This window comes from Salvelinus fontinalis, chromosome 13 (assembly GCF_029448725.1).
Source record: "Salvelinus fontinalis isolate EN_2023a chromosome 13, ASM2944872v1, whole genome shotgun sequence".
NCBI classification, from domain to species: Eukaryota; Metazoa; Chordata; class Actinopteri; order Salmoniformes; family Salmonidae; genus Salvelinus; species Salvelinus fontinalis.
In genome coordinates, this window is record NC_074677.1 from 17,053,114 (window position 1) to 17,069,817 (window position 16,704).

The 16,704-nt window shown below is 43.3% G+C and overlaps 1 protein-coding gene across 3 annotated transcripts in view; it reads right to left on the reverse strand.

Annotated features, from left to right (window-relative positions):
* The window catches only part of sytl2a (synaptotagmin-like 2a), a 40,255-nt gene that overhangs the window by 7,073 nt on the left and 16,478 nt on the right, over window positions 1–16,704 (reverse strand). For 2 of the 3 annotated variants that reach the window (XM_055941906.1, XM_055941905.1), the window contains exons 5-10: window positions 16,281–16,326; window positions 15,891–15,999; window positions 10,031–12,571; window positions 2,412–2,510; window positions 2,121–2,177; window positions 1,054–1,175 (exon numbers count right to left, since the gene is read on the reverse strand). In XM_055941906.1, the coding sequence (XP_055797881.1) occupies window positions 1,054–1,175; window positions 2,121–2,177; window positions 2,412–2,510; window positions 10,031–12,571; window positions 15,891–15,999; window positions 16,281–16,326 (2,974 nt within the window). The remainder of the gene's footprint in view (window positions 1–1,053; window positions 1,176–2,120; window positions 2,178–2,411; window positions 2,511–10,030; window positions 12,572–15,890; window positions 16,000–16,280; window positions 16,327–16,704) is intronic. The other variant, XM_055941907.1, reaches the window with a different exon arrangement.

Genomic DNA, 16,704 nt, shown 5'->3' on the forward strand with positions numbered 1-16,704 from the left:
AGAAACAAGATTCTCTGGTCTGATGAAACCAAGATTCAACACTTTGGCGTGAATGCCAATCATCATGTCTGGAAGAAACCTGGCACCATCCCTACGGTGAATCATGGTGGTGGCAGCATCATGCTGTGGGGATGCTTTTTAGCGGCAGGAATTGGGAGACCAATCAAGATCTAGGCAAAGATGAACGGAGCAAAGTACAGAGAGATCCTTGATGAAATCCTGCTCCAGAGCGCTCAGGACCTCAGACTGGGGCGAAGGTACTCTTTCCAACAGGACAACGATCCTAAGCACACAGCCATGACAACGCAGGAGTGGCTTCGGGACAAGTCTCTGAATATTCTTGAGCCCGGACTTGAACCCAATCGAACATCTCTAGAAAGACCTGAAAATAGCTGTGCAGCAACGCTCCTTATCCAACCTGACAGAGCTTGAGAGGATCTGCAGAGAAGAATCTGAGAAACTCCCCAAACACAGGTGTGCCAAGCTTCATACCCAAGAAGACTCAAGGCTGTAATTGCTGCCAAAGGTGCTTCAACAAAGTAGTAAAGGGTCTGAATTCTGTTTGTTTTTTCTTTGTCATTATGAGGTATTGTGTGTAGATTGATGAGCAAAAAAAACTATTTAATCAATTTTAGAATAAGGCTGTAACCTGACAAAATGTGGAAAAAGTGAAAGGGTCTGAATACTTTCTGAAGGCACTGTACAAGCCATGTTAAAAATGTACTGAAATGTGGGACAGAGTGGTTATCAATAGCTCATGCGTCTTATCCAAGCATGAAAAATACATTCAATATATGACCTCAAAAAAGGAAAGGTGACTGCAGTACCCCTGAAAATGTTATGCATTTGGTCATAAATGGTGGATTTTGAAAGCCATTAAAATGAATTCAAGAGGGAAGAATTCTATAAAATCAGTTAATTTGTATTGTTGTCATCTTAAAGGTAACAAGGCAATTCACTTCCCCCTAATTCTGATGGGGTATATCACTCTAAAAATGCTTAGGTATTTTTTTTTACCATGAACAAAGGGCACAGTATTTTTATTTGTTTTACCTCATCCTGCAAAACAGACACCGACTTGGTCATATTCTTCATCTGCTCCGGGACTGAAAGGGAGGAGGGAGAGGGAGGAGGGAGACAGAGAGGAAGGAGGGAGGAGGGAGGCACTGCAAAGACTGGAAGATGCAAAGCAGATAGAGAGTTATAAAAGTCCTTATCCACCTAACTAATCTCTCTTAATGGCTCAAATCAGCAGGGTCTTCACTGAAATAGTGAAATTGCAAGACAATGTAATGACAGCTGATGTAATCATATTGGCCAAACGTCATGCTTTCCTCAACGTTCCTCTGCTCTCAATAATCCACTTCCTGAATAATTCCTTAATCAACCCCTATCATCTTCCCCTTAGACAATTGAGTAGATCGGAGAGGATTGGGAAGGTGTAAGCGATTTGCGGAACCTCCACCTTGCCCTATGATAGTACAGGTGCATGAATTGTTGCCATATTCTTATTATACCAATCCAATCCTCTCAGATATCCCCAAGTGCCTCAGATGTAAGAGCTAGGGATTGATTTTTGATTTTTTAGGATGAGTGTTGTGGGCATGTTTTGAAACCAGGGGAATTAATGCAGCATTTTTGTGTGTTTTTGTTTGATCTGATGCACATGGACCATCTTATTTTCCATTTCTTGTCAAAAATGTTAACTCAATATACAATAGGGTGTAAACAAGAACATAGTGAACATACTTGGGCAGAGTCAAGGAAGATTGATTTAAACAATCACAAGATCAAATGTTGTTATAACCATGGCATCACTGTGCCTGAAACCACAACTACCAACAAAACTATGCTATTTGAAAAATTCTAGTTTTCTCAAATTGAAATAAAATATGAATAGTGATATTTCAACAATGAGTTACAATTCTAATCTATTCTCATTACTGATAGTTTACGGATTCAACTCTCACCAATGAATACAGTCAAAATCTAGTAATACAATTTAGTAGAAGCCAAGTATAACAAAATTGTATTTGTTTGCACAATACTCGGTGTCTGCCTTCAAACAAAAAGCAAATGTACACTGTTTTTATCAAATGAAATTGAGCAGAAATATTTACCATCATCCACATTTAGATTCATTTCACTTCTTTGGTCAATTATACTTCTCTCTTCTCCTTTGGAAGAAAATAAAGGGTTAGAGGATTAAACAGTTAACTTCAGATATCATGAAAACAATATCATAATGCTCATTGAAAACTCTTTCTTAAACAATTTATTTGAATGGTTACAGCGACAATTGGAACAATTGGCCATGGCTAACCACAGTCTAGGATTGAGAATAACACTGAGTTAAGGAATTCAAGAATCAAGCCTATTGAACTCAGGAAAACCAAGAACTGTCTATTTACGTTTTGGTGGTGATAAAACGTCCTCCAGACTTCTGGATAAGGGTCTTGAAGACATTTGTTTCAACTCTAACCTGATTGGGCTTGAGTTCTCACCATGACCTACCACAGATAAAATAAAATCAGCTCTGGAAAATATTGCAAAAAACAGACGAACAAACAGACCGGTCTTCGTGGACTGCATGACATTAAGAAAAATGGCCCCATCTGATATTTCCAGATACTTGTTCTGAACAAACATTTACACAGCATTCCAAAAATCTATTGATTGTTCTTTATGAAGATTAGGGAATATTTGAATTAGTTTGTTTTCAATTCCATCAACTGATTATTTGAAACACCCTGACAGATAATACAAATATATATTAGCTTACTTCACAGTTTCTTAATGATCCAAGTCTGTGGCATACAGAGTGATTTGATAAGGTGCTTTACTAAACATTTTACATTGGAAGCATCTAGAAATCAAAAAGGTTTTCTTCACGCTTCATGTACTTATTTGAATCAGAGAGACCTTAGTTAATCTACTCTACAGAATGGTTATCATGATCATGTTAGAGACAATCATCTTGTGCCTATGTCAGAATGCAGATACAATAAAATGACAAATACAAATATGAAGGCAGGTTAGTCCCATGAAATGTAGGAATTTGTATATAAATAAAACATCTAATTGAGATCTTATTGGCTCACGCAAAGTGACAGTTTTAACGGCATTAGTAGTTTGGTACAGCACAGTATATTCAATATTGCTACTTCCTTTTACCGCTAAAGTTATCGGTTTGCACATCTATTTCGACCCATTAATGTCATGAAGAGACTTTGAGTGATGCAACCGTTGGCTATGCACACCTGGCTGAAGGAGCGACGAGATAAAGTTGAGTAAAGTTCAACAGCACAATAGCCTGATATCCAATTGGGACACAGAAGGTCTGGCAAGCTAGCGTTCACTTTTTTTGTGTGCGTGTTTCGATCCTCTCTCTCTCTCACACGCACTTGCTGTCTTGACCTCTGAATGCTCGGCTATGAAAAGCCAACTGGGATTTACTCTTAAGGTGCTGACCGGTTGCAGCCACTGTTAATATTATTTGACCCTGCTGGTCATTTATGAATTTATGAATTTATGAATGTATGAACAGCTTGAAAAATGATCTAGCCTTTATGGCCATGTACTCTTATCTCCAACCAGTTCGGATTTAAGTAGAACTTTTGTATGACTGACGCCTTTAGTGAGAAGTCTAATGCTTTAATATTTCATAATTTCGGCCCCCCGATTTCATATTCATTATATAAATAGGCCCATGTGCACCATCATCAGATGAACCACAACATGTCGGCTAAAGCTATATAATTCATAAATGCATTTGAAAGTTTTTAATATTGTGATAGTGATCTGTTATCCAACAATTATTATTATTACTAACCCTGCATTATAATTATATAAAAGCCCCTTAGATATTCTGTGTTTTTATTTACAGTAGGGATGTACAGCTGGAGGCATTTTGTTTTTCCCAAGCGTGGTTTTAGAGTACTTAAGCATCGAATATATTGCAAATTTGCCCATATTGGCCTTTAGACTACACTTTACAATAGGACACATATGTTAAAAAAAAAAATGTTATAAAATGTATATTAAGTAGTCTTGCTTGTCTCAAGAGCAGCTCGAAATGGTGCTGAAATAGTTGACCACAAGCGGCCTTCTAGGCAGAGCTGCAAAGAAAAAGCCATATCTCAGACTGGCCAATAAAAAATAAAAAAGATTAAGATGGACAAAAGAACACAGACACTGGACAGAGGAACTCTGCCTAGAAGGCCAGCATGCAGCACTGTTGACTGGTGTTTTGCGGGTACTATTTAACAAAGCTGCCAGTTGAAGACTTGCAAGTCTGTTTCTCAAACTAGACACTCTAATGTACTTGTCCTCTTGCTCAGTTGTGCACCGAGGCCGCTTACTCCTCTTTCTGTTCTGGTTAGAGCCAGTTTGCGCTGTTCTGTGAAGGGAGTAGTACACAGCTTTGAACGAGAGCTTCAGTTTCTTGGCAATTTCTAGCATGGAATAGCCTTCATTTCTAAGAACAAGAATAGACTGACGAGTTTCAGAAGAAAGTTCTTTGTTTCTGGCCATTTTGAGCCTGTAATCAAACCCACAAATGCTGAGGCTCCAGATACTCAACTAGTCTAAAGAAGGCCAGTTTTAATTGCTTCTTCAATCAGAACAACAGTTGTCAGCTGTGCTAACATAATTGCAAAAGGGTTTCTAATGATCAATTAGCTTTTAAAATTATAAACTTGGATTAGCTAACACAACGTGCCATTGGAACACAGGAGTGATGGTTGCTGATACTGGGCCTCTGTACGCCTATGTGGATATTCCATATAAAATGTGCCATTTCCAGCTATAGTAGTCATTTACAACATTAACAATGTCTACAATGTATTTCTGATCAATTTGATGTTATTTTAATGGACAATTTATTTATTTTTTCTTTCAAAATCAAGGACATTCTAAGTGACTCCAGACTTTTGAACGGTAGTATATATGTATATATATTATTTCCCAGAACACTTACCATGTGTGTTCTCGTTTTGTACTATTCTGTAGTTTCGACCCAATGATGTGTCTGACAAACAAAGAACTTTGCGTACTGCAGGCCCAGGCATGGATCAAAGCTGGCGAGACAAGAGATATGCTGGACCCTATGTCAGAGAGGTGTGTTTGGTACCACGTCATGTCTATTTGTAACGGCGTTCCTCCTCTTCATACGAAGAGGAGGAGTAGTGATTCGACCAACGTGCAGCGGGTTGTGAATACATAATGATTTATTAGACAGACGACAAAAACACAAAAACAAACACTTGGAATGATTTACAAAATAACAAAACAACGAAGACTGACCTGAACTTAGAAACTTACATGTAACACGCAGAACGCAAGAACAGGGAAAAAACAAACTACACAAAAACCGAACGAACAAACATACCAAAACAGTCCCGTGTGGCGCAACATACACAGACACGGAAGACAATCACCCACCAACAAACAGTGAGAACAACCTACCTTAATATGACTCTCAATCAGAGGGAATGCCAAACACCTGCCTCTAATTGAGAGCCATACCAGGCAACCCTTTAACCCAACATAGAAACACAACACATAGAAATGCCCACCCAGCTCACGTCCTGACCAACAAAACAAAAGATTAACACTATAACTAGGGTCAGAACGTGACACTATTGTCCTGCTAATAGCCCTTGTGAAAAACAAGTGTTTGAAAACATGTTTTCAAAAGGCCTCCAGGGCCGACAGATAAGTTCCTTACTTTTTCCCCCTTCCACTTGCCTCTTCCATTTATTCCTGTAACGGTCCTGACCTGTTTTATGTTGTTTTTTATGTGTTTATGGTCAGGGCATGTGTTTTGGGTGGGCAGTCTATGTTATCTGTTTCTAAGTTGGTTTTGGGTTGCCTGGTATGGCTCTTGATTAGAGGCAGGTGGTTTGCGTTTTCCTCTAATTAAGAGTCATATTTAGGTAGGGCGTTCTCACTGTTTGTTTGTGGGTGATTGTCTCCTGTGTCGTTGCATGTATTTACCATACGGGACTGTTTGGCTGTTCGTTTTCGTTTCGATGTCGTCTGTTTCCTGTTCGTGAGTTTACGTTTCAGTTATGTAAGTTTATGTTCAGGTTTCGTTCTACGTCGTTTTCTTGTTTTGTAAATTTGAAAGTGTTTTTGTTATTCGTGTTGCCATCAGTTTTCCAAAATAAAAGATGGCTTATTTCCCTCAAGCTGCATTTTGGTCTGATGATCCTTCTCTCCTCTCCTCGTCCGAGGATGAGGAGAGCGTCAGCCTTAACAGAATCACCCACCACGCTAAGACCAAGCGGCAAGGGAAAACTCAATGGAGTAAGGGACAGGTAAACCAGGACTCATGGACATGGGAGGAAATATTGGATGGAAAGGGACCATGGACTCAACCAGGAGAATATCGCCGCCCTAAAGCTGAGCTGGAGGCAGCGAAGGCAGAGAGGCGGAGATATGAAGAGGCAGCAAGGAGACGTGGCTGGAAGCCCGAAAAGCCATGGGAGCAGCTGGAGGCACTGGGGAGAGCAGAGGCTACCGGAGAGAGGAACCGGAGCTATGAGGGAACGCGTCTGGCACGGAAGCCCAAAAAGCCCGTAAGTAATTCCCAAAAATTTCTTGGGGGGGGGCTAGGAGGTAGTGGGCCTAGGGCAGGTAGGAGACCTGCGCCCACTTCTCAGGCTTACCGTGGAGAGCGGGAGTACGGGCAGGCGCCGTGTTACGCAGTAGAGCGCACGGTGTCTCCTGTACGAGTGCATAGCCCAGTGCGGGTTATTCCACCTCCCCGCACTGGTAGGGCTAGATTGGGTATTGAGCCAGGTGTCATGAGGCCGGCTCAACGCGTCTGGTCTCCAGTGCGTCTCCTCGGGCCGGCATACATGGCACCTGCCTTACGCATGGTTTCCCCGGTTCGCCTACATAGCCCGGTGCGGGTTATTCCACCTCCCCGCACTGGTCGGGCAACCGGGAGTATTCAACCAGGTAAGGTTGGGCAGGCTCAATGCTCAAGAGTGCCAGTACGCCTCCACGGTCCGGTATTTCCGGCGCCACCTCCCCGCCCCAGCCTAGTACCTACAGTGTCTACACTACGCACTAGGCTACCAGTGCGTATCCTGAGCCCTGTTCCTCCTCCACGCACTCTCCCTGTAGTGCGTGTATCTAGCCCGGTGCCTCCAGTTCCGGCACCACGCACTAAGCCACCTGTGCGTCTCCAGAGCCCTGAACACACTGTATCTTCTCCCCCTACTAATCCTGATGTGCTTGTCCTCAGCCCGGTGTCACCAGTGCCGGTACCTCGCATCAGGTATAGAGTGGGCTTTGAGAATGCAGTGTGCCCTGTCCCTGCTCCCCGCACTAGTAGGAAGGTGCTTATCCTTAGCCCGGTGCCTCCAGTTCCGGCACCACGCACCAGGTCTACAGTGTGCCGTATCCGGCCAGAGCCATCCGTCTCCCCAGCGCCATCTGAGCCATCCGTCTCCCTAGCGCCATCTGAGCCATCCGTCTCCCCAGCGCCGTCTGAGCCATCCGTCTCCCCAGCGCCGTCTGAGCCATCCGTCTGCCAGGAGCCTACAAAGCCGCCCGTCTGCCATGAGCCTGCAAAGCCGCCCGTCTGCCATGAGCCTACAGAGCCATCCGCCAGACAGGAGCCGCTAGAGCCGTCAGCCAGACAGGAGCCGCTAGAGCCGTCAGCCAGACAGGATCTGCCAGAGCCGCCAACCAGACAGGATCTGCCAGAGCCGCCAACCAGACAGGATCTGCCAGAGCCGCCAACCAGACAGGATCTGCCAGAGCCGCCAGCGAGCCATGAGCAGCCAGAGCCGTCAGCTAGCCATGAGCAGCCAGAGCCGTCAGCTAGCCATGAGCAGCCAGATCCGTCAGCTAGCCATGAGCAGCCAGAGCCGTCAGAGAGCCATGAGCTGCCAGAGCCGTCAGAGAGCCATGAGCAGCCAGAGCCGTCAGAGCGCCATGAGCGTCGAGAGCCGTCAGCCTGCCATGAGCGTCGAGAGCCGTCAGCCTGCCATGAGCGTCGAGAGCCGTCAGCCTGCCATGAGCGTCGAGAGCCGTCTGCCTGCATAGACCTGCCAGAGTCCCTCAGCCAGGATCTGCCAGAGTTTATCAGCCGGGACCTGCCCCTTGTCCCGGTGCTGCCCCTTGTCCCGGTGCTGACCCTTATCCCGGTGCTGACCCTTGTCCCGGTGCTGCCCCTTGTCCCGGTGCTGCCCCTTGTCCCGGTGCTGCCCCTTGTCCCGGTGCTGCCCCTTGTCCCGGTGCTGCCCCTTGTCCCGGTGCTGCCCTTTGTCCCGGTGCTGCCCCTTCTCCTGGTGCTGGATGTTTATTTAGGGGATGTGAGTTTTAGAGTGGGCATTGGGAGGGGAAGACAAAAACGGGGAGTGACTATGGTGGTGTGGGGACAGCGTCCTGAGCCGGAGCCACCACCGTGGTCAACTGCCCACCCAGACCCTCCCCTGGACTTTGTGCTGGTGCGCCCGGCGTTCGCACCTTGAGGGGGGGGTTCTGTAACGGTCCTGACCTGTTTTATGTTGTTTTTTATGTGTTTATGGTCAGGGCATGTGTTTTGGGTGGGCAGTCTATGTTATCTGTTTCTATGTTGGTTTTGGGTTGCCTGGTATGGCTCTTGATTAGAGGCAGGTGGTTTGCGTTTTCCTCTAATTAAGAGTCATATTTAGGTAGGGCGTTCTCACTGTTTGTTTGTGGGTGATTGTCTCCTGTGTCGTTGCATGTATTTACCATACGGGACTGTTTGGCTGTTCGTTTTCGTTTCGATGTCGTCTGTTTCCTGTTTGTGAGTTTACGTTTCAGTTATGTAAGTTTATGTTCAGGTTTCGTTCTACGTCGTTTTCTTGTTTTGTAAATTTGAAAGTGTTTTTGTTATTCGTCTTGCCATCAGTTTTCCAAAATAAAAGATGGCTTATTTCCCTCAAGCTGCATTTTGGTCTGATGATCCTTCTCTCCTCTCCTCGTCCGAGGATGAGGAGAGCGTTAGCCTTAACAATTCCCATAGTAATTTGTTATGGTTTGCATTGCAAATGAGGGCATAAACTGGGTCAAGACATCAGAGTAAGTCAACCTTTATGTAGTAAAATAAGGGTTAAATAACACTAGTGAGACTCATTTCGCCTACGGTAGGCCTACAGTATATCTAAAAATACTTTTTTAATCTCTACATGTAGGTCTCCTGATGTAAACCAGATCGAGCTTGTTGCAACTAAAATGTAGTATAAATAAACATTTGCATGTTTGCCTGGCATGGATTGTGAATCCATCTCGTTCCTCGCCCTATTCAACTCCGCCAATGCTGCCTGACTCTCCACCAATGACGAGACCCTCCGCGAATAATTACATTTAGAGGATTGGAGGATTCTAAATGAATTTCTAAGGGGCATTTTTCGTTAGGGCAAATCTGATCTGTGAGAATATCCAAGGGGCTTTTATATAATTATAATGTATTGTGAAAGGAAAATGACATGCACAAGAGACAGTGGTATATATTTTTATTTATCACAAATTTCTTTAACCAATTTCGGTCTTTAATGCAGGGCCGACAGCAAGTTCCTTACTTTTTTTATTTTTCTGAAATTGCAACTAACTTTCTATGGCTTGTTAAAAAAATTATTATATTTTGTAGATGATTTCGTTTCAAATAACCGAAAGTGAGCGATTGTAATCTGAATAAAGGGAAAAAGGCCATTCTTGAACATGGGGTGAGACATTCTTACTAATTTATAAATAAAGCCAGTTTGTTATTTAGAATTTTTTATTCCTGTTTTTAGAGGGTGAGAAACCAAAAGCACACCGTACATATTTTTTGAAAATCGTCGGTCCTTTAAAGGAAGAACCACTGTATATCTACCCAAAAGATGCAAATTCTGCCATGTGGAAGACATTGTCCTGTGCGTCTAACCCTGCTGCTTCCATCAAAGGTCAGAATGATGTGGCCAACATGATTTGCCCCCACATTTAAATCATTACCCATTTCACTTCTAAATCACTAAATCTATGTTTGATGAGAAAATGCAAAGCTCACAGCTTGAACTTGCCCGAGATTGAGACCAGATCTCAGGCATGCTTCCTCTGGATAAGTGACTGTCGACATTCTCCATGGACCTAGGACTGATCCAAGATGGACTCCCCTCACAGCTTCTCATGCTCAGGAGCAATGGAGTGGGGACAGTGGGACTCAGATGGCCATTCCCCACTTTATCTAAGATAAACTGAGGGATGTGTGTCCGCTCAGGGAGCCCCAAATAATGCTGATTGCTCTGGGGAATGAAAGACCTTGCAAGGCGGAGATATGTTTCAGAGACTTCAGATGCTCCCGAAAGCTTTCTTTCACCAGGATCCCTATTGATGGGTTGTTGACCAATCTTGCCAGCTTCAAAGGCTCTTCTTACATGCGGGTCCCCATGATTTGGCCTAGAGGACCAGTGAGGACTGCCCTCCTGTACACTTAGGTTCCCTAAACTGGTCCTTCTGACGGGGCAAGGGAGCGACCTAGTAGGTGATAGCGGGGACATCATAGAAGTTAGTGAGCTCTGTGCCGAGCCTCTACGTGGCAAGGTCAGGCGATCCTGCCCCTTCTCTTCAGAACTAAACTGTGGAGAGGTAGACGTGATTCCTAGGGTATGTTTGGTGGACTCTGATCCTGACTGCATTGCTTCACGTGAGAGTCCTTTTCTCTGTTTAACTACTGGTGTTGCTCTCTCTGGATCATCCTGATGCTCCCTTGTGGGTGAGGCAATGTCTATGGAGAAGGATTTAAATGGAGAACTATCACACCTGGCTCCTTGGACACTGGATGAACCTCTGGGCAGGGCTTTTGGATGACAGGTCTTTGAAGGACTTCTCTTCAGTTCATCGTCAGTTTTGTCTTTCCACTTTGGAATTTCAGATCTAGGCAGAGGTGTTTTAGGACTTAAGGGTCTTTCTTGATACAGGGTTGGCCCTGTTTCCATCTTACATGAATCTTGCTGATTTATAGAATCAACATGACCAACACTACAGTCACTACTCGGTAGTGATGAGTTTGAACTCGGCTTGATGAAACCCTTTTCTATTCTTTCAGTCATGGACAAGTCGGAGGCGCTGGCCTTAACCCCGTATAAGGAAGAGCTTTGCTTGTCACAGTCACCCTTCCCTAGGTCAGTTTCAATTGTTCTTAGAATAGACTGAGAAGTGGCAATTGAGTGGTGGACTGGAGATGTTTCTGAAAATGGATGGGTTTGACTCTCTAAAGCCTCGTTTGGTTTGCCAACAATGACCCTTGGTCCACTATTCTCCTTCTCCCAGAAGGACTTGAGGTTATTAATCTTGGCCGTCCTGCTTTCCTGTTGACTGAGGGAACGTCTAACAAGGGGCACTGGGACACGCCCCTGCCGGCTTGTGCGGGGACTGGATGGAGAGACATGTAAAGGAATGTCCACCTTCTCATCTGGCTGGACTGTCTGAGAAGGCACTGTCAAGCCCACAGATGAACTGGAATTATCTTCAGAGATAAGGATGGATTTATCTCTGAATGTACCACTGTCACCTGATGTTTTTAACATGTAGTTGCTTTCAACGGAAGATGAGGATTTTTCGTCGTATGATAGAGCAGCACTGAGGTCTATGTTACACTGCTCTGAGGTTTCCACCTTTTGGGAGACGGGATGGTTAATCAGCATATGTGAGTCATTACTATTATTGCTTATTGCTCCAAAGATATTGGACTTTCTCATGCCACTAGTGACGAGGTCAAGCTGAATATTTTGAAAAGATGATGATGCTTCAACAGTCTCAGCCTTGGCAAAATCATGCATTTTTTGGTCACAAGTATCCCCAGCACTGACAAGTACTTCACACCTCATTGTATCAGTGCTTAGTTTACTGAGCAGTATTTTAGGGCCAATTTCTCTTTCCCAAAATGATTTCAAGTTGGAGAGTTTATCTGGTAATGTATCTACTCCCCATGCACTCCTCTGTGGCTCCTGTTGAGTTTGGTCTATTTCTTTTTTAAGCACTAGTTCTCTAACCTCTGATGTCTTCTCATTTTTAGCTGACTGTTTGTCAGTAGCACATTTATGCAGATCTTGCTGCTGGTCAGAATAAGTATTCACAGTGGACTGGCAGTTGACGAAGTTCAGGGTGATGACGTCAAGCTCTTTCTGTTCACAGAGGACCACCTCCTCTTTAACTGGGCTTTGCGGCGCAGGGATTTTCTCTTCTCTTGCTTCCCATCTACTAAATATCCCTAGGAGCCGTCTCCGAGGCTTTGGAGACACACGACTAGATGGCTTCTTCGAGGCAGCATCACTTGGCATCTCATCTGTGATGATGTCGACAGGAGTCACTAGTTCATCACTGGGTTGTTGGGGGAGCTGTGCCTGTGGCTTGTCACTGCTTCCCAGGTTCCAGCTGAACCAGTCTCGAACCTTAGCCATGGATTGACCGTCCGCCTCTGTTATCTTGGTGGCGGAGATCCCCTGGGCCGCAGCCCCCAAGAGAATGGGCTTACCTGTCTCTTGCTCAGCACAATGGAGGTCGGACACCTGAAGGGTAAGGGACTCAGCATGACGATGCTCAAGTTGATCTGTAAAGGAAATCAAACAACTTGGATTGCTCATCACTTGTATTTGCTGACATACAAATGTAGGATCTTAATTTGAGCCAGTTTGCTACAGCAGGAAAATAATCCTGCAGCAACAGGACATGTGAATTATTATGTGGTTTATAATGAATGGACATTTTTGTAGGGGTTGATATATTTTTCATTCGGGCAAATCAAGTCAGAAGTTTAAAGTGGAAATGACACATTTTGGAAGCCTTTTTTAAAACTCAATTACACTACAAGCAGGAAAATTCTCAGCAACAAAAGAATAATCAAATTCGGATCCTACATTTGAACAGAGCAATAAATAATCAAGCAAATTATTGAATTGAACTATGTCATCTACAAGTCAGTATAATGATGAGCAATAGCATGTAATAGAAGAAAATGATTTGTAAAACATTAGACAACCATATAATTTCAAAGCCTGAATGCCCCCACCAATGAAAAAAAGAGCACATTCCTTGCAGTCCAAATTCCCCAATCACCATCAGCAAATATTATCATCATACAATAAATGCATGTGTACATTCATGTATGAAAGCAAGCAGGTTAGTGATTAAAAAACAGATCTAACAACACAAACATGGTGAGTAGTTTATAAAGTTGTATTTCCTATATTAATTTAATACAAACCTAAAATCATTCTCTACACTCCTCACTACAAATATTTGAATTGATGATGGGTTGATTGTTGACTGATAGATTGATTTTATTAATTAATTTATCAAATTAATAAAATGGAGATGCACTAGCCTTACCAGCAGGGACCTGGGCTTGGCCTGTGTCTAGGCATCTTATATCTTGCTTCTCTCTGCAACTCAGACCCTCACCTATGTCCACATGTCTCTGCGTATCATGAATGGGCTGTTGGAGCCGGCAAGGTGAACCTACAGCTGTCAAAACCTCAATGTCTTCCTTTAATGGTCCTTGATCACCCTGGTCAATACCACTGTTGATGCCACTTATGTCTGATTGCCCCGTCTCCTCCTCTCCCTCTGGGGGGCTTGTACAGTCCAAATCCAGGAGACTGTGTTCGCCCAGCTCCTTTCCATCCTGCATCTCAGTGGGCCACTCCACGCTGCTCCTGCTCACTGCTGGGCCGAATCTCACCTGTTTCCTGTCTATCCAGACCAGGGTCTCTCTCTGTTTAGCAGGCCAGGTGTCTGAAGATGGCTCTAAGACCCCGTTACTGGAGTGCAGCGTTTGTGGACACTGTGGTTCTGGCTGGCGCCTGCAGACGTTTCGGAACTGAAGAAAGTCAGTGGAGCTGCTTTGTTTGAGGATGCTCCTAGGGGCGGGAAAGCTGGCCTGTCTGTCTGCTGGGCTGTCTGGCTGCTGGCCTGTCTGTCTGCTGGCCTGTCTGACTGCTGGGCTCTCCAAGAGAGAGTCCTGGGATCTGTTAATGATTGTTCTTGTTTTGGGGACAGGCATGCGCAGAGGTGCACTCTGGATGTTTTCGGAACAGATCGATTTTAAGTTAGTTTGATGAGCAACGCAGAACTCAGATGGTGGTAGAAACTCTGGGGGAAAAGACAATGGGGAGTGGTGGATAGAAAATTAGGGCACAAAAGCAGGTGGATAAAGCAAGCATGTTTCGAGAAGCGATTACAATGACGCCTTATGGTTAACACCACAAACATACAGTGGATCCCAATGTAGATGCAAATACATTAATTGGGTGGTGGGGCTAGGGACTTTAAGTACATTTGCATCGGATTACTTTCTTGGTTTCCTTCCTTGGTTTAATTCCTTCATGGTTATTGTCATTATCATGATTTTCATAATAGCTTGGGAGATTATTCTACATGAGAGAATGTTAAAATATACCCACTGGGCACAGTCGTCAGTTCAATGTCTAGTTTTGAATTACAGTTGGTTAAGTTGTCAACTAATGTGAATTCAATAAAAAATGTCACCATGTCATTGGATTTAGGTTAAAAGTTGGGTGAAAAAAATATGAAATTCCCTTAAATTGATGACTTCTTTCAAATCCAATCAGCTTTCCATGTTGATCAACACATCAACACATTACATTATTTTGGTTGGAATGATGTGGAAACAACGTTGATTCAACCAGTTTTTGCCCAGTGGGTAGTTAGTGCCTAGATTCCTTGAAAAACATTGTTTTCAGATACACTAGGGGGAAACATTAAGGATCTCCAGCACAGACAAGTCATGCATTGCAGCTTAGGGTTTTGGAGTCAGGGTGCATGCCTTTATGCGTAATCCCTCTGCTAGTCTGTATTTGCATACCTCCCCCTTTGGCTCGCCTTCCTTCTGGGAAATCCCTGACTAGTTGCTAGATACTCATTGGCTCATTGTTTTAGAGCACATACTTGAGAAATTGCCACACTATTGTTGCACGTCTTGAAATTAAGGGCAACTGGCTCAAGCACTGTAGTTACCAATTGAAGTTTACCTAAATACTAGAGCATTAGTTATTATACAAGACAAATGCAGGTTAATATTTTAGCCAAACATTGAGAATGAACAATGGTAATCATTCTTGCATTCTGTTTTGGTAATTGGAATCTACAAAATGGCTAATGGGAACTGTATTTTCCTCTTCCCTTCTTATGAGAATGTTATGAAAGAAAGGTGAAAGAAATACAACATACATATTGTGTTCATGATATGACAAAAATACATGCTTACAACAATCATGCAACAAGAACATGCTAGCAATTTGTTTAGAAAGCAACCGAGAAATACCGAAAGCCCAGGAGAGGGTTTACACGTATGGCTTTCGATGGGATCAGTTCACCAGACTTACGGTTGTTTGCAAGGAAAATGCTTTGACTGTTTGTCCATCTAGCCGTCCACTCCATTAAAAACACAACACATGGTGTGTTACAGTTGAATCATGAATCCTGAATTACTGTAGTAAACGTGCAAATTACATGACGCCAAATCGAAACCACTTGCCTCAACATTTTTCACGAAAATGGTGGTGTCTTGGCATAGGAACCATAAAATAAAATAATATGTCAGTGTTTGGTATGCATTTGAACATTTTTGAATGTTCCGTGATATTGCTAACATAAGACTGCTAAAAACATAACCTAAAGTAAGATTCATAAAAGTAACTAACTTCTCAGCTGTAAGGTTTCAGAACTTTTTTGGTGTAACATGCGGCATTGCATTAAGTCATGTTTATGACTACCTTACATAGACATTATGACAGAACATTCAAATGAAGTGTTATTACCAAATCCATACATTCACTTGATGTCCTTTTTCAGTTTATTCTTGGATACTAAAATGACACCCACAGATAATGTACAGGTAAGGAGCTCACCCCCGTCAGGTGTCTTGGTTTGCTCCATTGCTTCATTGGGTAACTGGCGGTCTGTTTCCTCCAAAGTTTCAGGTGTAAGTGGTGTGCTGTTGAATGGGTTCTGTCTCTGCTTCAGTACAGTAAGAGGAAAACACAGGTTTGTGTCAGCAATGAAACACCCATGTTGTCCACTTTTGTGTGTGTGTGTGTGTGTGTGTGTGTGTGTGTGTGTGTGTGTGTGTGTGTGTGTGTGTGTGTGTGTGTGTGTGTGTGTGTGTGTGTGTGTGTGTGTGTGTGTGTGTGTGTGTGTGTGTGTGTGTGCGTGCATTACCATATACTTTGTTACTAAATAGTAAATCAATAAAAATGAACATGAATGTGAAATAAAGTGTTACAGTTACTTTAACCAACCTTTGTGGGGGACTGCAAAACTTCTGGCAGATTGTAGCTGTCGTCCCTATGGTGAATACAATTTAAAATGTAGACATCATTATTCTTAATCTTTTAAAGAATAACATACACTTGATGAAGGCATGGGATAATCGTAATAATGTTTCATGTTTTTAAGTTATCACTCTAGCAATTATGTGGACAATTGGTCGATTATGCCTACAGTCAACCACATGACTACCATCACATCAGTTAAGTGCAGGTGCATTTTCATTTGCTCTGCAAGCTTTGCATGGATTCATGAAAGCCCCAAGTATTGCATGTATCAACAATGACAAAAAACTCACATTTTCACATCTCAGATATTTTCACTGTAGGTGGCTGACTGCAGTCCAGTTGTTTTCCTTGGTTTTAGAGTGTAATGGTACCACTCATTCACACAACA